This window comes from Carassius auratus, unplaced genomic scaffold (genome assembly GCF_003368295.1).
Source record: "Carassius auratus strain Wakin unplaced genomic scaffold, ASM336829v1 scaf_tig00214183_4049273_7079891, whole genome shotgun sequence".
Classification (NCBI taxonomy): Eukaryota; Metazoa; Chordata; class Actinopteri; order Cypriniformes; family Cyprinidae; genus Carassius; species Carassius auratus.
This window is the reverse complement of record NW_020527547.1, coordinates 635,576-661,838: the sequence shown is the minus strand read 5'-3', so window position 1 is coordinate 661,838 and position 26,263 is coordinate 635,576. Positions and strand designations below refer to the sequence as shown.

The 26,263-nt window shown below is 38.4% G+C and overlaps 1 protein-coding gene across 13 annotated transcripts in view; it reads right to left on the bottom strand.

Annotated features, from left to right (window-relative positions):
• Positions 1-26,263, bottom strand: part of LOC113091348 (armadillo repeat protein deleted in velo-cardio-facial syndrome homolog) — a 203,047-nt gene that overhangs the window by 76,343 nt on the left and 100,441 nt on the right. Inside the window, exon 1 of one of the 13 annotated variants that reach the window (XM_026256815.1) lies at positions 19,257-19,923. The exons of the other annotated variants lie outside the window; for them this stretch is intronic. Coding sequence (XP_026112600.1) covers positions 19,257-19,280 — 24 coding nt within the window. The 5' untranslated portion in view covers positions 19,281-19,923. Of the gene's footprint in view, positions 1-19,256; positions 19,924-26,263 lie in introns of those variants that run through there. 13 annotated transcript variants of the gene reach the window in all.

Here is a 26,263-nt window from a genome sequence, read left to right as displayed (position 1 = left end):
TGACTGAAATCTATCAAAAATATTATTACGAACTAAAAAAAAAACCATTAAATTGTACAAATAACATCTTCTCTAACATCTTTGAAATAAAAGATAGTTTCAAAATATGATGTAAATTACGAATTTATATATAATTTTTATTTTACGTTGTTATTTGGGACTTAATTATCTAGACATAATATGCTGTCTGTGTGAAAAAATAAATATCTTTGATAAACTTGTTGTGCAAGCAACTTAAGCTAATTTTAATTATTTTTAGGGTCAGAACAGCCATTATCTGATGTTCTCATAAGCAGATCTCCAAGAGATATCACAGTTACCCACAGACAGCCAGATCAAACTCTCATTACTACAGGAAGGAAGTGCCATTACTGAGAAAGGCGGCTTGTTTGTGTTAGTGTATCTGTGCATACATCCACGTTTGCGTCATGTCTATAGATATCCAACATGCTTCATCTAATTACAGCTGGATTCCTGGATGTGTGACCCAAACAGTTCTACCACACAGCTGCCAAAACCATTTAGATCCACTTGAACATCTCTCCATTCATCAGCCAAGTAACAATAAAACATCCAACATCTGATTCTTTTTTTTTTAATAAACTGCCAAATCTGAGTTTTTAAAGCAGCAGCACTAAATTCCCTGGGAACACATGATAAAAATTGATAGACTGAATGCACTGTAAGTCGCTTTGGACAAAAGCGTCTGCTAAATGCATAAATTTTATTTAAATAAACCAATCATTACTGCAATAACACCAAAAAATTTCCACACTTAACCAAAATAGTCTAAGCAGAAATAATATGCTTACAGTATCAAGTTTGAGATCAGTTTTTTTTTTTATTTTTTTTTTTTATTCAGCAATAATGCATTGCATTGACAGAAAACAGTGCCAGTAAAGACCTAATATTGTTAAAAAAAACATTTGTATTTCAAATAAAAGCTGTTTTATTCACCAAATAATTCAGGGGGGGGGGGGGCTTTCACATTTACCACAAAAATATTAAGAAGAACTGTTTTTAACATTGATTATAAACATTTTAAGCATTGGAGCACCGTATCATTCCAGTCAGGAAATGATAAGGAGTTCTCAAAGCTTTCCTGTCCTAACTGCCAGGAATTCAGCTCCACCTCTGCTCAGGAGGAAGTCAGTTAACCTCACTGTAATGAGAGTGTAAATTATAAATAAAATGACTCTCTATAGGATAGTCACAACAAACATTTGAACAGCTTTGATGAGCTACGGCTAGATTTGTATGTCTATGTTCTAATTTGTACGTCTATGAAGGGTGATGACTAATTCAGGAAGGAGAGTTTAATCATAAGAAATGCATCTGTCTGACATGTCATTTTTTAAATAGTGAATGAGGTAAGAGCAGTCTGGTGGATCTGCAACACGTTTTGGCAGATATGGCAAAATGCAATCTAGTCCAGTGAAGGGAAAGCTGAATTTATGTTAAAAGCTGTTCATTATCAATGAAAGTAATATTTTAGTGGAAACTGATTAACTTTTTTTCTGGATTCTTAAAGAAATAGAAGGTTCAAAAGAACAGCATTTTTAAACAGAATTTTTGTAAATGCAAAAGCATTTACTATCACTTTTTATCAATTTAATGCATTATTTCTGAATCAAATTTGAAGTAACCGAATCTAAAAAATATTTTAACAGTAGAGTATAAATGATCAGCTTTTTGATGCCAATGACCCATAAATATGATCTTGTTGCAAGGGATCCCCTTCTTAAAATATAAAAACAGCTTTATTGTTCATGTATGAATACCCATTATGTGAGATTTCACAGTGTGATTTCAAAGTCATGCTCTGCAATATTAAATAATTGTATATTTCACATTTTACTGGCATTGTATTAAAGCTAGAATACTATATATATATATATATATATATATATATATATATATATATATATATATATATATATATATATATATATATATATATATATATATATATATATATATATATATATATATATATATATATATATATTACAGACCAAAAGTTTGGACACACCTTCTCATTCAAGGAGTTTGCTTTATTTTCATGACTATGAAAATTGTAGAGTCGACTCAAGGCATCAAAACTATGAATTAACACATGTGGAATTATATACATAACAAAAAAAGTGTGAAACAACTGAAAATATGTCATATTCTAGGTTCTTCAAAGTAGCCACCTTTTGCTTTGATAACTGCTTTACACACTCTTGGCATTCTCTTGATGAGCTTCAAGAGATAGTCACCTGAAATGGTTTTCACTGAACAGGTGTGCCCTGTCAGGTTTAATAAGTGTGATTTCTTGCCTTATAAATGGGTTTGGGACCATCAGTTGTGTTGTGCAGAAGTCAGGTGGATACACTGCTGATAGTCCTACTGAATAGACTGTTAGAATTTGTATTATGGCAAGAAAAAAGCAGCTATGTACAGGAAAACGAGTGGCCATCATTACTTTAAGAAATTAAGGTCAGTCAGTCCGAAAAATTGGGAAAACTTTGAAAGTGTCCCCAAGTGCAGTCACAAAAACCATCAAGCGCTACAAAGAAACTAGCTCACATGCGGACCGCACAAGGCAAGGAAGACCAAGAGTCACCTCTGCTGTGGAGGATAAGTTCATCCGAGTCACCAGCCTCAGAAATCGCAGGTTAACAGCAGCTCAGATTAGAGACCAGGTCAATGGCACACGGAGTTCTAGCATCAGACACATCTCTAGAACAACTTTTAAGAGGAGACCGTGTGAATCAGACCTTCATGGTAGAATATATGCTAGGAAACCGCTGCTAAAGAAAGGGAACAAGCAGAAGAGACTTGTTTTGGCTAAAGAACACAAGGAATGGACATTAGACCAGTGGAAATCTGTGCTTTGGTCAGATTAGTCCAAATTAGAGATCTTTGGTTCCAACCACCGCGTCTTTGTGCGACGCAGAAAAGGTAAATGGATGGACTCTACATGCGTGGTTCCCACCGTGAAGCATGGAGGAGGAGGTGTGATGGTGTGGGGGTGCTTTGCTGGTGACACTGTTGGGGATTTTTTTTAAAATTGAAGGCATACTGAACCAGCATGGCTACCACAGTATCTTGCAGCGGCATGCTATTCCATCCGGTTTGCATTTAGTTGGACCATCACTTATTTTTCAACAGGACAATGACCCCAAACACACCTACAGGCTGTGTAAGGGCTATTTGACCAAGAAGGAGATTGATTGCGCCAGATGAACTGGCCTCCACAGTGACCGGACCTGAACCCAATCGAGATGGTTTAGGGGTGAGCTGGACCGCAGACAGAAGGCAAAAGGGCCAACAAGTGCTAAGCATCTCTCGGGGAACTCCTTCAAGACTGTTGGAAGACCATTTCAGCTGACTACCTCTTGAAGCTCATCAAGAGAATGCCAAGAGTGTGCAAAGCAGTAATCAAAGCAAAAGGTGGCTACTTTGAAGAACCTACAATATGACATATTTTCAGTTGTTTCACACTTTTTTGTTATTTATATAACTCCATATATAATTACACATGTGTTAATTCATAGTTTTGATGCCTTCAGTGTGAATCTACAATTTTCATAGTCATGAAAATAAAGAAAACTCTTTGAATGAGAAGGTGTGTCCAAACTTTTGATCTGTATATGGAAATTCATACAGCTTTAAAATAACACGACTGTGTGTAAATGATGACAGACTTTTTCATTTTTGGCTGAACTATTGCTTTAACCTGAATGGGCTGGAGTCCAAATTAAATCCACCAATCCAATCTATGTGCAAATCAGGTCTGACTGAGGTTCTCTCTAATTTTCTTTGAAATGTACAGCCTACACAATTCTGACCTGCTCTGGACACATCATCACACACTGAAAAGAATACAGAAAATATTTTATAAATGAGAGACTAAAGAGGTCAAAGTAAAGAAGGTTGCTATAACACTGCAGACTAACGTGAGACACACAGCACTTCAAACCATTCACTCAGCGTTTTTCATAACGTCTTACAGCAAAGCATCCTCAATCGAAGAAAAAAAAAAACTCCAATACAAGCTCATTTTCTCTTGTATTATTTTTCCTCACACTCTTATTTTCTCTTAAGGACAGTTAATGTGAACTTACAAACGTATATGTCAGCTTAGACGTGACAGGCCGAAGTGTGAAGTAACAGAGAACAGCCACTTCATGTCTATCACTTGACGTGGGGCCACGTTGGGTAGTTTAGTCACACGAGACGCATCAGCAGTCTTTATATGTGCACCATATGTGTGGGGATATGTGGGTGGTGAACTCTGCAGAACTAATCTAATTTCTCATAAAGGTCCACATCTGCTCTGAGATAGACAGGGACATGCGGGGTGTGTATTGTCCGTCCCCTCTCATTGCACAGGCATTGACATGATTATGTTGATGTTATGTCCTGAGTGGCACAGTCTGCCAGCCCGTGTCTTAATCCATGGCAGCATTCTCCAAATATCTTTCCTTCTGTACATCTTAAGATAATTTTAAACATAGGACTTTCACACAGCCCAGCAGCCATGAGAAGACACCTCTCTGTCATAGTAATAGCAACACAGGTTAGTCAGGCAGATTTGAGTAGCACTTAAAGATTAAGTATGTCATTCCTCTGGCTCTAAAAGCACCACACGAAATTATTAAAAATAACTTGAGTTTTACCTCTTTTTTTTTCAAGAAAATGTGTGGTGCTTGTCTGTGCTGAAACTGCCAATGCTATGGTGCAGTTAATGCAGGCTCTACGGTTTTCTGAAATGTTTTTAGTTTAGCTACTGTAATGTGGTTGCTAAGGTGTTCTGGGGGGTTGTTAGGTTGTTATTTACAGGTCCAAGTAAAGTGAGTTGACCAAATCTCAGGTCCCTCCTGTGCAAGTCCACAAAAAAAAAAAAAAAAAAAAATCACTCATTTTATCACCCACCAGACAAAAACTCATATTATATAGAAACTTAATAGCACAAAAAAACTTCATATATTAAACCTGGAAAGTTATTTAATATCTAAAAAATATTTAAAAAAGGATTTACACAAATATTTTTCACAAAACTCTTTGCATGTGAAACTTAGTAAATTATATTTTTCAAAAAAATACTGATGTAAAAAAAATAATAATTAAAAGCTATCAAAAACATGTTTTAATCATTTGATAAAATTGCTGTCTTTGCATGTTACACTTAATATTTTTTTTAATTAAACAAACAAAAAAAAACATGCAAAAATAAATCTTAATTTTTCCCTTTTTTTATTATTTGAGAAAATATAACACCCTGTCTTCAAGCAGAAACTTTAAATTCTAAAGTATAAAGTTTGTGGATTGTGTGTGGCTAGCTGGTTGGCAAGCATACTAACAGTCAATACAGCTAAATGAGATACGACAGAGCACACAAGACTGCGTTTGTTTTTCTAGCCTCCCGGACACATATATTTTATCAGTTAGAGAATCTACTAAATTCTCAGCAGATCTGCAGCTTACCCGAAATCTTCCACTATGGTGAACATTTCATATTCAGCAAAATGCTAGATTGGACACTGAGGAAACAGCTCAAGACAGAGTTTGAAGTATATCATGGCTCTAAAATGAGACTGAGATACACTTGAAATATGTTTGTCCAACCACAGCGGCTGCATTCAAGAGTGACTGGAGTATAAATGTTTACTGAAAGACCCTTAAACGCTGGAATGTTCCCAAAAGCTTCAGGCGACTCAGTGGGATAATCACGGACATGAAGCACTGCCAAAATCCAATAGCATTACATTTTGGACACACTTAGATCATGGACTGAAATTATATAGACAAAAGAAAACAGTTCTTTGTTATGATATAGATGGATCATGGAACTTTCATAAACCTTGGCCATCTGCAGTCGACAGGCATATGAGATGTACCGATGAGATCTGCCAAAGCTTGTTCTAGCACAGGGGTCTCCAACCTTCAACGTCAAAAGAGCTATTTTGGCCCCTTTCCCACCGAACACTAGGGCTGTGCAAAAAAATCGAATGCGATTTTCATGCGTATCTTGTCAGTAAAGGCGCTCCTGTGATTAGAAGTACATCTCCAGCACATGCATTCAGATCAAAGTTGCCTGGTTTTCAAATCAAATCCTGCCCACTTGCTTGCAGGTTTTATTAAAAGTCGGGTGGACACCTCCCCCGCGTATTGTACATCCATGCTACAGGGAGCCACCACAGAGGGTTGCCGACCCCTGTTCTAGCAGAACAAAAAACAATATCCGTGAGCTTTGTAAGATGAAACTAAAACTACACAGTGCAATAAAAACTGAAAGACTTCATATTGGTATCATACTGAATGAAACCAATATTCTGTCAAGGTTCTCTCACAGAGCCTTCTCTCTAACAGGGCTTAAATGGAAGGAGATAAAACAGGACAATGACTGGCCGAGCATGCAATAAAAGATTCTGAAAGCAATCCTGTTTTAGAATCACTAAGAGCACTGTGATAAAAGGCTGTTAAAAAAATGATCAAAGAATTGCGCTGGAAAACACAAACAGAACAACAGCAACCCTGGAATGTAACTGTATTGACAGCAAGGCATTAGGGGCTGAATGAACTGTCACAACGTAAATAATGTTGGCAAAACCTACAAACAAGCCAGAAAAGGTCTGTTTAGCCAAGTATAAAGGTGGCTTTGAAATATAGGCAGCGCTCAAATCACTTGTGTAATGCTAACTCAATACAGTAGCTGGTCTTAATCCCACTCAAACACAAGAGAGGAATACCTACAGTTTATGCGCTCATCTCATTGCTAAGGACAGCCAGAAACAATTTTACAACTCTCTTCCCTTTCCCCTGCCTCCATTTACTGAAGAAGCCCAATGAGTAGCAGCAGCCAAAAGCGCAGCATCAACAGCTATGCAGAAAGCCATATCCTGGACTCCTGTTTTGTGTCTGAAAACAAGGCCATCAAATTCAATCCATGTTGAGAAGATTAAGAGGCTCTTCAATGGCATTTCTGCTCCATATGGCTACAAGGTGCCTGCCTCTCTCCGGTCTGAAAGGGCTTGAAATAATGTGCCAAGGGAGTGCAGTACCTGTCTCTAGGAGATAAAGGAAGTACGGTCTATTTTCAGTTTAACATACATCAATGAAATAGAAATGGATTAAGCTATGAAATAGGTAGTTGCCTTGTGGTCTAGGACAGATTATTTTGCATAAGGAAGGCCTTTAAAGTGCATTAAATAACACATGGGAACACATAAGAACCAAGATCTATTCTGAGCCATTCTGGTACAGGAATATTAAAACTTTAGGGTTAACTTCCCTAATATTTCTTTAGCTACATTATTCAGATACTCAAATCCAACCTATAGTAAAGCTTCAATGGGTGTCGCAACAAGGATCTGAATAACAACTACAACTAGTAGCAGATTCCACAGATTCTCTAATGAAGTGGATGCTAAATGCTAATATATATATATTTTTTTTTAAAGAGACATCAGATGCCCATTTACCACAAGTTGGTATGATTCTTGAGGGTCTTTATGAAAATGTCTGCAACATACTTTGGTTGAAATTCCTCATTGGTTGGGTAAATCAACACCCTTTTTACAGCTCTGTACACATTGACCCCTTTTGGTGCATGTCTCTTTAAATGACAATGAGCTACTGCTCACCCCAGCACTCTCTTCTGTTTTTTGTCTGGTGGTGTGTTACCATCAAAAACAAAACTAATCTACTGTGTCCTCAGTGGCTCTCATGTCGGCAGAAAATAAACTCTCTTATGCTCACCTTTGCATCCAACTACAAAACCAAGTGCAGAGAAAAATGGAGGGCAGCGTACAACTGGCTTAGGGCAGATATGCTAATACGGGACCCTCTTTCAGCAGTCGTGGGCGGGGCCTGAGCAGTATGATGTCATACTGCTCAGAAAATCAAAACGGCTTTAAGACTGCTTAGTTTTCGGGGGATTAAAAAAAAAAATGGAGTGAATGGACTTTTATAATTGTAGGGAGTTGTGTATATACATATATATATACATATACATATACATATATATATATATATATATATATATAGAGAGAGAGAGAGAGAGAGAGAGAGCTAAACCCTTTATACCTCACCCAACTTTCTATTTCAATAAGAAATTAAGAAAAGTGTTCATCAAACCATTGATGAAAATATGAAGGAGTTGAAGAGTCTGTATTCACCTTCAAGATTCAGAAAGCATGAAAGGGATCTTGCCTTTCGCTGGAGCACTATCTGACCCGTGTTATCTGTTTGAGGGATGCTGCTGGTAGAGCCTTGCATCAGTGAGCCTGTCTTCATCATTTCAACACTCCAGGTCTGGCAGCGATGCTGAAATCAAATGTAACTCCTTATCTTAGCCATAAGCGCTGACAGACAAGTGGAGAAGAGGATGATGAACATCCATTATCTGTTTTTCAGATGGATGAATTTTAATCAACTCAAATTTAAAGACCAGCAGAACCCCACAGGATTTCACTATAAATAGCTCCCATCACTCTACTTCAGAAACGGGATTCTTCATTCACGACTCCACCAAATGTGCTTCCACACTCCTGCATATAGTACAACACAGAACACACAGGAAAATCAATTCAGACCTCATTTTACGTCTCTTAGTATTGCACAGTCTGACATTCGACATCCTGTTAGTAAAATGGGAATTTTCCAAATCATTAACGTGCAATAATAGAAAGCAACTCAGGTGGAAAAGTGTTGCATATTGCTTCTACAGCTAAGGGCATTCTGCATTTGCCAAGAAAATATTTGTCTAATGTGTTAATCACTGAATAATCAAATGTTTAGAGGAGATATAACCCCCTCACACTCCAGGCCATATCAGTAATGTCTCTGCTGGCTTCTGTGCACTTCATCTCCATGAAACATGACAAGAAACCCCAAAAAATGGATTCCCTGCAAGCATATATCATCCCCAGCTTCAATATGCGTACCATACCAGAAGCTAAAAATAGTCTTTTTGCAAGAACCTTAGCAGGGGAGATTGTGTGTTATCCTAATCTCAGACTAGAGGAGATCAGTGAGAATAACTGAACAGGGGTGGCTGACACACTTCAGGCCAAAAACAGGCAAAAAGCAATGCTGTGGTGGGTCCAGTGTAAAAGAACATAATGCCTCCATATTTATACATCCCCAACACACACACACACACAGAGAGAGAGGCAGAGATATGCAGGTATAGCATGGTTTAACATTCCACCATCTGCACAGTATGAGTTGAACCCTGTTTTAAATTAGTTCACTCTTCTAAAAAAAGAGGATGGAAGAATTAAACAAAAATGCTTTGGAAACATTTAGTGATTTAATTTACGGTTTAATTTTGTTTTCATTTAAAATTAAAAATTAAAAATAATTTATTGTTTTAAAAACTGCAAATGTGTCTTCCACTGTCATTTTCAGTATAACCAAACAGTTAAATGGTTAAAATCTTTAACAGCTCATCCAGCAGAAGATTTGCCAGACTAATTCAAACTAATAACTTTTTACTTTTTGCACAATTTATTAAATTAGGGCTTCCCAAACTAAGGATTTTGTGAAGGAACTGCAGTGGAATCGTGAGGTGCTGAAAAATAAATCGTTGAATAAAGAATTAATATGGATGATAAAAGTTTTAATTGGGAAAACACTCGCAAAAAGATTAAATATTTTATTTGTTTACCCACATGTTATGTTACCACCAACATCAGAGACCTGTGTGCATGCAAATGTGTTGTTACAGTAAAATATTCATTTAAAATATTTTCTTGAAGTACCCCCTGCATTTTTTATGTCAAAGGAGTTCAGCTGACAAAAACATTTGGGAATCCTTCCATCAAAATAACAGACTCATTCATAAGAACACTGCAGTACAATTATTACAGGGACATTTTGCTCATGGGCACAATGAAAGGACATGATTTGAAAGGTCATGGTTCGACCCTCAAGGGGTTTAGACCTACATCCAGCATTGGTTGTTAACCACTACACTACACCATACACAACTGACATGCTGTTAAATGAGGAAAGTAAAGGGTGACAAGCACAATAGCAGAGACAGAAACCCAAAATGCCAGAAGGAATATCAAGTAGTATATTTCTTGTGACCAATCAAAAGGCAGTTATCTACATTGTATTTTAACTGACAGCATTTCTAATTGTTAGTGACAATTAAATAATTCAGCCATATTCTGTGATTTACAATACTGATGATCTTTGGCTACAATTATGATTAAAAATAATAAAAAACAAACAAACAAACAAACAAACAAACAGAACTATACTGGTAGAGGCATAAAGACTGATGCATTTGTTAACCAAATATCATACATCAGGTGGGTCAGTATAATTATACTAGAAAATAACAATTAACCTCAGATTAGAATGTAAGAACGGTGCACCAATCAGAAGACACTTTGTGACAGCAGTAATCATTTAGCACAAACCTCCAGTGGGAAAGAGTTAGCCTGCTGGGACTGTCTGTACCATGGTAGAGGTGTGCGCACAATACTCTGCCCTCTTCAGCTGCATCCATTATTCATTCTCATTATCTCTACATTTATTCTAGTGGCTCCAAAAAGGTTCCTCTTTCTTTAGCCTAATCAAAGGAATGATTCCTACTTTCAGTCAATATATAGTATGTACCTGAACAATGTACTTTGTCATAGAAGTGGACTGAGCAGACCAAAGCATGATGATAAAAAGGCTCATAATAAAAAAAAGCCATGCAGGAACAGACAATATTCAATGGAAGGTCCATTTCCTACTTACAGAGGCACAATACATCCTTTTTTTTTACCATATATATTGCCTACTGTATGTTTGACTAAAAAAAGAACATGAAGAGCACCTTTCATGAATATGGAACCAAACCAAGTGAGATTAATGCAGGGTACACCGTACACAAGAGGTCATTTACACTGTCCCTCTGCCCTGGCATTACCAGTTTATGGCCTCAATTAGCTCCAAACAGCCTCCAACAGAACAGTTGGTTTAATATGGGTCTCTGTTTAGGCAGGAGGTGGAGGTGCAGGAGAAGAATGAATTAAACTTTGGTAATGCAAACCAATATGGCTCATCTAGGTCTCTCTCTCTCTCTCTCTCTCTCTCTCTCTCTCTCTGTTCTAAAGCAGGGAGAGCAGATGTAGAAGAAGTATCTGAGAGTGCTACAGTGTGATAGAGAGAAAGTGTAGGTCTGTGAACTGTGCTTTTTTTTTTTTTAACTCCGAGAACTTCAGCATGACCTCGATCTTGCTCAAGCTGCATTTTGAAGAAAACTTTGCTGTTTGCCTCTTGAACTCAGTGCTTGACAAATCCACACTAAATCCTTACTCAAGCCCTTCTCCATCCCCACATAAACTCCAGATGCACACACAAAGAACATTCTGAACCTTTAATTTTGGACAGCCAAGCGACTAGATTGGTTTGGTTTGCCTGACGGTGGGTTACCACAAACACTAGGTTGAGAGAAAAACTAAACATCAAAAGGGCTATAATGTCATTTGAAGGTCCTAAACAATTAAGTGAAGAAACTCGAACCTCATATACTGAGGTGGAAGGGGTCATGGTGAGATAATGCTTCTTATACATGGCACTGATTTTATTTCATCTCGAGGTTTTCCTCAACGTCATCTCTAAGTGTGATCCTTCATCCATGGCTGAAAGCTGAGATTAAAGTTTTTATGCCCCCTTTTCATACAAACAGGGGCAAAACATGATGTTCCACCTCAGAGCCCATTAACAAAAGAAATAAATGCAGAAGGGATGACATAAAATGACAAAAAGAATGAAATGGTACTCGATTTATGATGCCTGTCCATGCTGAAGTCACTACCAAGATGCTAAGGAGTTCGGTATATGTACGATATATTGATATTTTCTTTATAAGTAATTCAATATGAGGCAATAACGTTTCTATCGATATACAGTGGTTTGATATGAACGCATATAAAAATATAGCGGACTGAGCTGCTGCGGAGAAAGTGCACAATTCAATCTGTTCTAAACATGTGACATGCTTCATATTAAGACCTTTAAAAACTGGTAAGAGAGTATATAGTTTCATTTTCCATGTTAGTTTAATTGGCTCGACCCATCATACGCTGCGTGTGTCGCTGACAGAGACACTAGACTACTCGCACTGTTTAATGTGTTTGAGATGTGCTGTCTTCCTGAATGCATAACTTACATTTCACAGGTATATTCTCCCTTTAGCAAATGTTAGAAAGCCATAGAAATATTTCCATTTTTCTGTCAGAAGTGCATGAGCCTTCTGTTGTGGGATAATTAATACAAAAATATAGATTACCTTATACAAATGGTCTAATATGAACTTGTATACAAATTACTTTTAACCTTAACAATAAGGTTCTCTGCATAAACACTGAACTCAAATGTTGGCAGCCCTGTTTGAAGTAAGTTGATGTTTTAGGTTTCCTGAACCAAATTTACTGTATTAACTTTATAAGCTAATGTTAGAACTGTTGGTTAACCAGATGATAGAATCAAGAAAAATAATTTCCAACAGACTACATTTGAAGTTACAGGAATATACAGCTAATGTGAGCTAATGTGAAGTAATCCCCAATCGTACGATTTATTCATTTTTTTGCCATGTTGGAGTTATTCATTTATTTTCTATCATGGTTTATAGACCCCCTAAATTAGCCTAGGCTATTATTTTTTATATCTTTCATTTGGAAGTTACACAACACAACTATGAGCTATTCCTGAAGATGTGTATGTCACAAGAAAGGAGAGTTTAAAACATGGAAGTAGGCTAAATATTGGTTTATGATGGTTAATCCTTCGTAGAAATATGATTATAAACAAACTAACTTTCCCAGTAAAGCACATTTATTATTTTAAAATATAAATAAAAAAATGTTTTTAACTAAACTTACTACCAAATGTATGTACCAAATATCTTTCTCTGAATGAGTTATTTTTGTTTTTGCTAACCAGAATGTAAATGCATTCTGAATACATCTGAGCGTGTTTGCAGTAAAATCAAAACACTAAAATTAAAAAATTCTGTAGCGCATGATTCTTCCAAAAACAGAAAAAACACCCAGGAAATCGCCACCCCTCCCCAAACTGTTAGCTCTAAACTGGCATGCCTGTATGTTATGTGGTGACTAGCACACGCTGAAGAGCTGTCAGAAGACATCAATCCCTCAGGACCATCATAGACAGATGGCATGATGAAGAACCAGCAAGCTACTTATTCACTGAGCAGAGACCATCTTCACGTTTTATTTCTCATAAAAAGTGACAGAACTGAATGGTGTTTAAACTGGTACATATGAAAAGATCTTTACCAAGAGCTCAAGATCAATACTCAACCCACAAACCCAACCTTTCCATTAGAGAACATCATTAGATAAACCTCCTAAAGAAAGCTGCAGATGTAACAGACCAGAAAGTTGCACAATTCGCCTCTCATCCGGAGGCCATGTGGTCCGTTTTACTACAGCACAATATTGCAGATGCTATGAGGAAACAGGACAGGGGCGGGATTTAAGGGACATGACCTCCTCCTCAGGGCCTCTTACCTTACCAGGGGGCATAAAAAAGTCAATACATAACTGTCAATGTAGCCTAAAGGTTTTAACAAGGACAAGTATGTACTGAAGGAAATAATGGGAAATTAAGGGGGAGAGAGGGAGCAACATGCTCTGAGGCTCTTAATTGATCATTGCGGCGAACGCTGGGAAAGTGTCTCCTAAAAAAATGCAGAGCACAGATAGCCTATCAATCTGAGGCAGTTCCAACAGCTTCAGTGTGTTTGAGAGTATTTCTCAGTCAAGCACATTCAGCAAGCTGTTTACATACAGCATATCTTCTCTCAACAGCAGCCCTATTGTTACAACACAGCTGAAAACACAAAAATCTATTCCGGCGTCGACATCACTATCACTTTCCCCGATGGATAATTCATCTTACACTCTCTCCCGAGCTACCACGACCGTCCGAGCCGGGTTGGACTGTGTTTTGTGTGTGCGTATTTCAGTTGACAGGCCGAAAAACTGTCATTTTCTCAGTGAACTACTGAAACAAAAGCAAACGCAATGCTGCAATGCTGTCTGCCAGCATCCAGCAGGCCAGTGTCATTAATCATGAGATCCAGGGGCAGAGGGCTCTTTATCCAGTGCTGTTGCCATGGCAGACCCTGCAAAAGTGTCACATATGCACCTTTGCCTCTTTCCTATGGCATTACTGGCTGGCCGCCAGCCAATTACAGCCGTTATTCCTAACAAAAAGTGAAAAGCTAAAACAAATAACTGCTTTGCACATGCACTTTTACCCATCTATATGCTCCAGAACCTTTCCCACTCATCTCACTCTTGTTCTCTATGTTACATGCAAATAAACAATCCTGATCATTTCTTTATTAGTCATTCTGACATTGCAGAGAGAGGAAGAGATGCGCCCGAGCTGGATATAGAAGAACCCATGCAATCTGAGAGCTGTATGGGGCTATTCCCGCTGATGCCGTGTCGTCACCTGTTATCCTCCAGGACATGCACGCATGCACAAACAAACACAGACTCCGGTTCTGCCCTCTATGTTTACTGACAGGACTGTTGTGGTGCCATCATTCTAATCTCTAAACTATTAAAAAAAAATTTCGCAAGTGTCCATATACACAGAGATACAGGAGGACATTCCACCCAACAAACAAGATGAAAAGAAAACATTACCAAACAAACAAGACACTGGGGCTGAGTAAACAGACATGGGAAAGGCATGATGGTGCCACAAGTGTGTGACACAGAGAAGGCCTGGGTTCCCATGCAATGCTTTAGCATAGAAAAAGCAAGCTGCAAAACATCTAAAACTTATTGTGGTGAAGTGGTTAATAATATAGACTAGTAACTTTAATGTTTGTTGGTTTAAACCTGGGAAACGTCAAACCGTTAAAAGTTACCAGAAGCCTAAAAATAACCACATGAAAAAATTTACCAGCCAGACTTCTTACCAGCCAATTTAATAAAGAAAAATACGTTAAATGTAAAAATCCAATGTAGACATTGTAAAAATTTTTTTTATATAAATACAACTATATATATATATATATATATATATATATATATATATATATATATATATATATATATATATATATATATAAGATAGTTATTAATAACTTTTTTATAGATTTTATAGAACTTTCTAAAAAAAATTATAGATACAATATTTGTTAATTTTATTATATTGTATACATTGTACATACTTATATATGTACATTACACATATTTATGTTTAAAAGTGTGTGTATTTATATTTGTGTGCGTGTATACAGTTTGTCAGTAGGAAGTATCAGTTTACATTTCCAACCATTCCTTTTGCCACTAATTGTAATAATCCAGTGAGATTTTTGTTTGCACAAGGAGTCTGACAGCAGCCAGTGCTCCACACAGAGATCTGATCTCACCATCATCAGTCTGTCTGGAATGACGTGAAGAAACAGAAAAAACTGAGACAGACTTAATCAAGAAGAACTGTGGTACGTTCTCAAAGATGTTTGAAGAACCCTACCTGCAAAGCTACCTGAAAAACTATGTGCAAATGTACCAGCTGGGATCAAAGCTGTTTTAAATGCAAAGGGTGGTCACACCAAATATTGATTTGATTTAATTAATAGATGTTAACTGAAAAATATAATCTATTTGTGACTAAATTTTTTAAAACATCTTCACCATTTTTACACAAGTGCCTAAAACTTATCACATTAATATAGTACTTTAGGAAAGATTCTTCAGGCGTCTTGGAGACGTTGTCACATTTTTCTTTTCTTCCAAGTTATTGCAGATTACGGACTTAAACCCATTTTATTTTATTTTATTTTTTTGTGAAAATGCTAGTGGGCTAAGACTTTTGCAAAGTACTTCAAAGATATAAATTAAATTTCTATTGGTTATTATGTCAAATGTAAGGGACTCTACACCAATACAATACTTAGCAAAAACCACCATTTGCTAGATTTTCACTACTGTACAACATTCTTTGGTCTAACAATAACTATGTGATTCTACTTGTTTTAATGAAAGACAAATGAAAATATATAAAGATATTATAGGCCCATACGGGGGTATTTGAGGCTAAATGGTTATTGCTAACAAATATTTAGCTCATTAACACAAAATCTTCTCCATTAACACTTTTGGAAACAGCTTACTGAGTGTGAGAACAGACATCCATCTGAATGGGTGCCTGACTGAATATGATTGAGTGAGCAGCCAAGAAGCAGAGGCAGTTTGACAGGGGTGTTATGGAAGGGTCAGCTGGTGCTGCTCTGCACTGCATGAGAAAATCCAGGGAAGTCAGGCAGGTCTATATGAGGCATGCAGTCAGCAAGCCAAATGGGTTACTGGACAGCACAATGTGATGGACGTCCTGATAGCACACCAAGCTTTCATGGCATGTCCAGTGTAACATAGGTACTTGTGAGCCAGTACAAGAGTGGTTTGGGCTGCTAATCCAAAATTAACTGCAACTTGGAATCTGAAGAGCATCAGATACTTAGCGGAGATGAGTGGTTGGGAGGCCATCACCTCAACCAAAATCCTGGCACTCACTTAGCCTCGAGAGGTGGGGCAGTTCCTTGTTCGGTCATGCCAGAGATTTTGAAAGGCCCTGATTTGGGCAGCACAGCTGCAGTGGGACATCTGGAGCCTCTTCAGCATGCCCTCCTACTCCACCCCGCCCAACAAACCAGACTGGATGAGCACCAGCACAATTACCCAGAGGTCTTTTGGGTCATTGGCATTTAACGCACCATTCATAGTCACAATCAGCCTCTTCTGCTCTATATGTCTTCAAATACTGATTCATGCTATGGTACAGTGAATGAACGAGGCTTTACAAAAGAGAAGCCTATAAGAGCAGTGACGTGCACAGGGTGGATGGGGGTGTGAGGGGTGCCCGAGCCCCTGCAACTTTAATTGACAACACTAAAGTGCCCTTTCGGTCCAATCAAACCCACCCAACAAGGAATAGAAAGCAGCACAGAACTAATGGAGGTTAACAGTTCACTAAAGTATGCATACCCAATTTTTCCCATAAAATAGGCAAAAAAAAATTGGAAATACCAGCAAAACTTAACATAAGCAAACACCGTACAATTGCAGTGGAAGACAATAGTCTCAGTCTAAATGAAATGTAAATGGTTTTTTGAAAAATAATTTTTATGTCTAGAGATGGTTGGTTCGGTTTTGATGAGGCTAAATCTCTTTTGCAGTGACAGCACTGCCTTTCTGCTGAAGTATCAGACACTTATATTTAACAGACTCAGGCAGGCTGATTCACCCTACGGTAATTGAGGGTTGATGATAGTAAACTCAGCTGGATTGGGAGTCACTGTAACACCGCAGTGCATGGCGGTTATGGAAAGACATTGCAGGCATTTCATACTTTTGATCTCATGTCTGTAACAAGTGTGAACATAAATGTGTTTCATTTATAGTGATGTCTAACTTCACACTCAAGATGCACTGCAGAGCAACAAAGAAAAAGCGCATTCAGAAGCTGTCAGTGTAAAGAAAAAACAAAGAAGAAGAAAAAAAAGAACAATATTGTCCATACAATCAAAGTTAATAGGGTGAAAAACACTGAAATTTACTTTCATCGCATAGGGAAAAAAAATGAAAATAAAATAAATATCTTCATTTGCATTCCGTAGTAGAAAAAATTAATTTTTAAAAGACGTAAGGCCAAATAAAATAACAGAATTATTATTATTAGGTGAACTATAACTTTAACCATAGCTACATCATATATTCCACCCATTCTCTCTCTCTCTTTTTTTTTTTTTTTTGCACAATGTGTTTAGAATAGAATAATACTCTAATGATATACAACCATTGGTCAAACATCAGAGGTTTGTATGGTAACTATGACAACCAATATAAACATTCTAGCAAAAGCAATTACAGTCAAAAAATTGTGTCCACATATAACCTGAAAATGTAGAAAAAAAAGAATTGATGTTTTGAGACATCAAGCATGTTCTTTAGACACAACAAACAGGATGTCACACTCTAGAGCTTCTAATATGTGGTGCAACCGTTTAGTGAACTTATGTCTTCACACTCATTGGCTTTGTCCAACAACCAAGATGACAGAAACAACCATGTCAGACACTCCAGCCTCTTGATCTCCATGCCCTTGTGTGACCTGTCTGACCTCACTGAAGCAGGTGCTAGTCTTAAGGAATGCTCTGAGGTTAGCAGAGGTCAGATAGAGCATGCGGTGAACCCCAAAGAATGGCAGGAACGTCCGTACTGTGGAGGTAGGGTTTCATGGATGGAGACGCTACAGATTCGGTGCCTTCAGACTTTGTTTTGCTTGGCATGATAAAAAAATAAATAAAAAATGCAGCTGCCTCTCCTGTGCCAGTTATGTAGCAGCAATCATCCGTGAGACAGCCGTCAACAGATTAACGGTGCCAAACGGATGGTTGTAAGAATACATTTCCAAAAAATTTATAAGCTCAGAACACATTTGAACATAAAAAGACTGCTTGTATCTTTCAAAACCTGTCCCTTGTTATCTACATGTCCTAACTGTCCAACCTGGCAAATTTTTACGTTATGGAATGACACGGCACCATTTTGGGAACACGTCTTTAGAAAATCCCTGCATGCCGATTAAAAAGAACATTCCTTTGACCCCCTCGCAGATTTGCATGGCAATGTAGTAGCTCCAAAACAAAGAAAACAAATAGCTGACCACTGATGAGTCCAGTGCTGGGGATGAAGAGAGGGAGAAGAGGAAGCAAACAGTAAATCTTCAATCCCGGCTTCTTTTCATCAACTTTGCTGTATTCAACGTCTATCTGACTATTTTATCTTTTTTAAATCCTGTAAGATTCTTCATGTTTATCTCAGCTGTTTTATTAGATGCGTCCCCATGCTGCTTGACATTCTTGGAATGTTATTAACCGCTGAGCACAGCTGAATCAAAAGTGGAAAAATATTCACCTCTGGATAGATGTGTACTGGACATTCTGAATGTTGACAGCTTGCAGCATGTGACCACAACAGTATTCAAGATACGACGTGTTGATATTCTACATCAAAATGCATGATGAGAAAAGCAGAATGAAAGGAAGGATATTTGGGGGACAACTTAACATCCTACACAACCAAAACCTGACAGCTAAAGAGCAGGAAAATCGGAAGGTAATTAAAAACATAAAAAGACAAATACACTCAAGCAATCAACAGCAAGCAGAAGAGAACGGAGGATGAGAGCGAGTGAATCCCCAAACTGACCTGCTTCACTTCAGCCGGCATCATGGAAATCCTGTTTGGTTAAGCCTCTGGGAGAAACACAAGGAGAACAATATTCTCTTGTGAGTGGAGTTTGTCTGTCAGTCAATCAGTCTTTCGTTCCTTATTATGCGAGTATGTCCTGTGAGAGCCGAGGCAGCTCAGAGCCACAGAGCCATCCTTTCCCGATGGTCACATGCGCAAATCTACTCCTTCTCTCTAGTCTTCTTACGTCGTCTCTCTCTCTCTCTCTCTCTCTCTCTCTCTCCTTTTTACACACACGCTCTTTCTAGTACATGCTCTTAATCCTCTCAGGGACAGAAGAAACCCGCCTCCACCGTCGCCGAGCCAGGATGCTGCAAATGTTGGGGCGAATAATGACTTCAAAATGAGAAGAGATGCACTAGACAGTCCAACGAATCCTTCAATAAATTCAGGAATCCGGCTGAAAAACCCCAAAACAAAACAGCTCACACACAGAGAAGTGGAGGAGAAAAAAGTTGCCCGGTGTAGGAACAAAACCCTCCGGGCAGACTAAGAGAGAGGGGGGTGGACGGGTGTAGAGGGGGATCTGTGTGCGCGTTTGAGTGAATAGAATCTTCCCAGAAGGCAGTTGCCCTGTTCACAGCGTAGAGTTTTGCACTCTTGTTCTCTCCCTCTCCTCAACGAGCATCTATGCAGACAAGGGTCAGACGGATTGGAGGGGGAGGGGCTGACAGACAGACACAGCTGGAGTGGAGAGAGAGAGAGAGAGAGAGAGAGAGAGAGAGAGGCTCCACCCAGCCAACATGCCAAAAGAGCATGAGCCCTGAGAGAGAGGGTGGGCAACACTCCACAAAACTTTGCTATTTTCCTCTTTTTTTCCTCTTCTTCACCCATACACTCTCTTGGCCCATTCTTTTCTCTCTCAGCTTTTGTCCTTTTGTCCTTCCAGCCTTCTAAATATGAGAAGGGAAGGGAAAGAGGTTGCAGAATGATTTCAGACAGCATTCAGTGACTGATAATGTGAAAGAATTTGAATCCAAATCTATGAATGGGTTTAACACAAAGCTGGACGGAGGCAGAGTTCAGGGCTGGGCACTTTACACACGGGGTGCCAAACTCATTATAGATTGTGGGCCAGATATGAGACTACTATTTTTATTTGTTGTACATTCGCACACTCGTGGAGATAATTACGTTCATAATCAACTTCACGCCTAAACTCACTAACATGTACTGGGGTTATAAGCCTGTGTCTCATTCTTAAGTAACTTTGTGAACTTATCTGACCCTCAACTCAAAATGCCTCAATAAACTGTCAAACCTGAAAATATTCCACAGCGGAGCTCACACACTCTTTTACTCAAAAACCAAATGCTTCTCAGACTTCGAACAACACTCAGCACAAACACATCCCCATACTGAAGAGCATCATGTCTTATCGAGCAGTAACAGCCTGAATCTGTCTGCAGTTGGCCTGAATTAATTTCCTTCTTTTACTAGAGTCTGACACCAAACAGACTGCAGAACGCTCTGTGGTCGTTGAACTGTATAAACATGATGTCAACAGAAAAAGTGTTGATAAATAAATAAACAAAGTAATCAGAATGTTTTAGTGGATTCGGGTCTGAGGAATTACTGTGATGGAACAGACGACCAGAAAGGTTTACATGAACTCCTGCGGAGAGAAATATAAAAATCGAAAACCACATATAATGTAACGAACAAGAAAGGATAAGAAAGATACGCAATGTACATGTGACTGCTTTAGTCTCATAAATATATTTATAAGCGCTGAATATTTAAAAAAGGCTTTTGCTCAAGAGGATGTATGTTTGCTTAGGGTTGCAGCACTTCCAGACTTGAAATTTAATTAATTTCATCATTAGAAGTTTTCAAAGGTGGCGACTCAGCAAAGATCACATTTAAATGCATCACCTCTGTAAATGTGCACTGATTGCGTTTAATGCACACACACACCAAAAAATGTGGGAATGCAGATTGGGAAATAAACATGCAATATTCTTTTGATATGCATGATCATATACAAAAACGACAGTCTTGGGTTTTTCCCAACACAGAGGTTCTTAAAAACAACACAGAGCTGGTAAATGAGATCCTGAGAGAGAATATAAAGAATCAAAACTAAAAAAGGAAAAATGTGGAGCATAACATTTCGCATTAAAGGAACAGTTTCACCAAAAATAGTAATTCAATCATTATTTTCTTGTACAATATTAGTACTCTATATTCCATGTTTCCTAAAGTCAAAATAATATACTCACTGAAAATCAGCATTTGCCATGCTTGACCGCATTACAGTTACATATCAATTTGCATAGTTAGCAGTAATAACGGTCACGCAGTTTGCACAAAAAGTTGTTGTCAGCGCTATCCTGCCGATTTTATCAGTTAGCCTATGTAGTGTAGCAACTTAAAGGCTACACATGGCATTTCTCAGTAGCCTAATTTACACAAGCTCATTCTCTCTCTCTTGCTCTCTTTCTAATAACTTAATAACCGCATTTGAATGCTATCAATGGCTCAAGCATCCATTACCAGCTTTAAAATTACATATTGGAACTAGCAAGAGGCATTGGATGAGATGCATAAGAAATATTCGTACTCACAATAGTGATTAAATATATCATTTGATCAATGTCTTGAGGTGTGGTAACCATAGTATAAATGGAATAATTGACCCCGGGCTGTTGAATTATTGGAAAAATACTGTGTCTTACTGTCATTCTCCCAGAGTAGCTGCTCTCCAAACATTGACTTACTCAAAGCTCATTACCCAGTTCTCTGCTCAAATTAAGTTTTGTTATAACACAACGTGTAAATAAACCAGGGTCCTGGTAATAAGGTAAGCGACTGACAGTCCAGACACGCACACCAATCTCTGGATAAATGTAAAGAGCAGAAAAGAGTCTATCCATGCACACACAAAGTCAATAAAGCCACCAGAGACCAGACAGAAATAACACACATTATATATCAGTGGGGAAGAAACAAGAGAATAAAACTAAATAATTTAGCTGAACCTATAATGTGCTACCTGTGCTACACAGAGTGATGACTATTTAAATCCTTTAGGAGAAAGTCAAATAAAATTAAAGCTGCAAGCAGCGATGAACGGGCCCTCGCACCCGGGCTCACCGTTGTGTGGCTTTAGTAAAAAGGTGAACGTTGAGAAATATGCATTTAATGTCCTAAATATAAGTTGAATATATCAAAGTATATCCCATATATGTGCCAATCTTACCATTGCCAGCAGGTGGCACTATCATTATAATGGAATATTGGCCTTCAGATGTGTTCAGGCCAGGACTCTTATCAAACATGTGAAGTTTGGGGAAGATTGAACATTTTATGCTTGAGTTACAACAACTTCTCTTGCTGTGGCAAGACATCAAATTTTGTCATGGCGCCATGGAAACACCCTTTAACAAAAACTCAAGATCTCCAAAAGTTAACATTGCACAGGCCTTTAGATTAGACTGACCACAAAATATATGTTAATTTCAAAAAAATAATAGGAGTAGTTTGTCGCAGCGTAAAACATGTCACTTCCTGTTGCCAATAGGTGGCGCTATGACTATAACTGAATGTGGGCATGTAGATCTGTTAAGGGCAGAAGTTTTATCTAACGTGAAGTTTGGGGCAGATTGGACATTGTATGTCTGAGTTACAGCAACTTCCTTTTTCATGGCGAAACATCGAAATTTGTCAGGCCGCCATGGACACGCCCTTTAACGAAATCTAAAGATCTTCGCAAATTAACATCACAAAGGGCTTAAGATTACACTGACCAGGTTTGGTGTTGATCTGAATAAATCTCTAGGCGGAGTTCGTTAAAGTACAACCCCTGAAAATGGCAAAAACAAAGCCAATTTTGCAGAGAAAATTCTAAATAACCGACTTCCTGTTGCGATTCGGATTTCGTACCAAGAGACTTTTTTGTAGGTATTGGTGTGTTACATGTGTATACCGATTTTTGTACATGTACGTGAAACATAGCTCGAGGCGCACTCTGTTGAAAGTGTATAGGTGGCGCTATCGAGCCATTTTGCCACACCTGATGGAATTTTGGCCTTCAGATGTGTTCAGGCCAGGACTCTTATCACACATGTGCAGTTTGGGGAAGATCGGACATTTTATGCCTGAGTTATAACATCTTTTATTCCCATGGCGAGACATCGAACTTCGTGACGGCGCCATGGACACAGCTTTTAACGAAAACTCAAGATCTTCACAACTTAACATCGCACAAGCCTTTAGATTAGACTGACCACAAAAAATACATTGATGTCATAAAATTTCTAGGAGTAGTTAATCGCAGTGTAAAATATGTCACTTCCTGTTGCCAATAGGTGGCGCTATGACTATAACTGAATATGGGCATGTCAATCTGTTCAGGTCAGGAGTCTCATCAAACATGTGAAGTTTGGGGCAGATTGGCCATTGTATGTCTGAGTTATAGCAACTTCGTGTTTCATGGCGAATCATCAAAATTCGCCAGGCCGCCACGGACACGCCCATTAACGAAAACTCAAAAGCTTCGCAATTTAACATCGCAAAGGCCTTCAGATTAGGCATACCAAATTTGGTGTTGATCTGAATGAATCTCTAGGAGGAGTTCGTTAAAATACAACGCATGGAAATGACAAAAATGACACAAAATTTCCTCACATTATTAGAAATAACCGACTTCCTGTTGGGTTTCGGATTTTGCTCCAAGAGACTTTTTTGTAGGTATTGGAGAGTTACATGTGTATACCGATTTTCATACATGTACATGAAACGTAGCTCGAGGCGCACACCGTTGAACGAGTATAGGTGGCGCTGTTGAGCCATTTTGCCACACCCACTTCTGAAACCCATATCAGACGTAAATTTTCGCCCGTTCTGAGGTGTGTGCAAAGTTTCATGACTTTTCGAGCATGTTTAGGCCCTCAAAAATGCGATTCATTTTGGAGAAGAAGAATAATAATAATAATAATTAAAGCTGCAAGCAGCGATGAACGGGCCCTCGCACCCGGGCTCACCAACAGCGAGTTGCTTTAGTAAAAAGGTGAACGGTGAGAGAATGCATTTAATGTCAAAAATATAAGTGGAATATATCAAAGTATATCCCATATATGTGCCAATCTTACCGTTGCCAGCAGGTGGCGCTATCATTATAATGGAATATTGGCCTTCAGATGTGTTCAGGCCAGGACTCTTATCAAACATGTGAAGTATGGGAAAGATTGAACATTTTATGCTTGAGTTACAACAACTTCTCTTGCTGTGGCAAGACATCAAATTTTGTCATGGCGCCATGGAAACGCCCTTTAACAAAAACTCAAGATCTCCAAAAGTTAACATTGCACAGGCCTTTAGATTAGACTGACCACAACATATATGTTAATCTCAAAAAAATTATAGGAGTAGTTTGTCGCAGCGTAAAACATGTCACTTCTTGTTGCCAATAGGTGGCGCTATGATTATAACTGAATGTGGGCATGTAGATCTGTTAAGGGCAGAAGTTTTATCTAACATGTGAAGTTTGGGGCAGATTGGACATTGTATGTCTGAGTTACAGCAACTTCCTTTTTCATGGCGAAACATCGAAATTTGTCAGGCCGCCATGGACACGCCCTTTAACGAAATCTAAAGATCTTCGCAATTTAACATCGCAAAGGGCTTAAGATTACACTGACCAAGTTTGTTGTTGATTTGAATAAATCTCTAGGAGGAGTTCGTTAAAGTACAACCCCTGAAAATGGCAAAAACAACGCCAATTTTGCACAGAAAATTCTAAATAACCGACTTCCTGTTGGGATTCGGATTTTGTGCCAAGAGACTTTTTTGTAGGTATTGCTGTGTTACATGTGTATACCGATTTTTGTACATGTACGTGAAACATAGCTCGAGGCGCACTCTGTTGAAAGTGTATAGGTGGCGCTATCGAGCCATTTTGCCACACCTGATGGAATTTTGGCCTTCAGATGTGTTCAGGCCAGGACTCTTATCACACATGTGCAGTTTGGGGAAGATCGGACATTTTATGCCTGAGTTATAACATCTTTTATTCCCATGGCGAGACATCGAACTTCGTGACGGCGCCATGGACACGCCTTTTAACGAAAACTCAAGATCTTCACAACTTAACATCGCACAGGCCTTTAGATTAGACTGACCACAAAAAATACATTGATGTCATACAATTTCTAGGAGTAGTTCTTCGCAGCATAAAATATGACACTTCCTGTTGCCAATAGGTGGCGCTATGACTATAACTGCATATGGGCATGTCAATCTATTCTGATCCAGAGTCTTATCAACCATGTGAAGTTTGAGGCGGATTGGACATTGTATGTCTGAGTTATAGCAACTTCATTTTTCATGGCGAGTCATCGAAATTCGCCAGGCCGCCACGGACACGCCCTTCAACGAAAACTCAAAATCTTCGCAATTTAACATCGCAAAGGCCTTTAGATTAGGCATACCAAATTTGGAGTTGATTTGAAGAAATCTCTAGGAGGAGTTCGTTAAAATACAATGCATGGAAATGGCAAAAATGACACAAAATTTGCTAATAATATTAAAAATAACCGACTTCCTGTTGGGTTTAGAATTTTGCTCCAAGAGTCTTTTTTGTAGGTATTGATGTGTTATATGTGTGTACCGATTTTCATACATGTACGTGAAATGTAGCTCGAGGCGCACACCGCTGAACGTGCATAGGTGGCGCTGTCGAGCCATTTTACCACGCCCACTTCTGAAACCCATATCAGACGTAAATTTTCGCCAGTTCGGAGGCGTGTGCAAAATTTGGTGACTTTTTGAGCATGTTTAGGCCCTCAAAAATGCGATTCATTTTGGAGAAGCGGAATAATAATAATAATTAAAGCTGCAAGCAGCGATGAACGGGCCCTCGCACCCGGGCTCACCGGCAGCGAGTGGCTTTAGTTAATAGGTGAACGGTGAGAAATATGCGTTTAAACTCATAAATATAAGTAGAATATATCAATGATTATTCC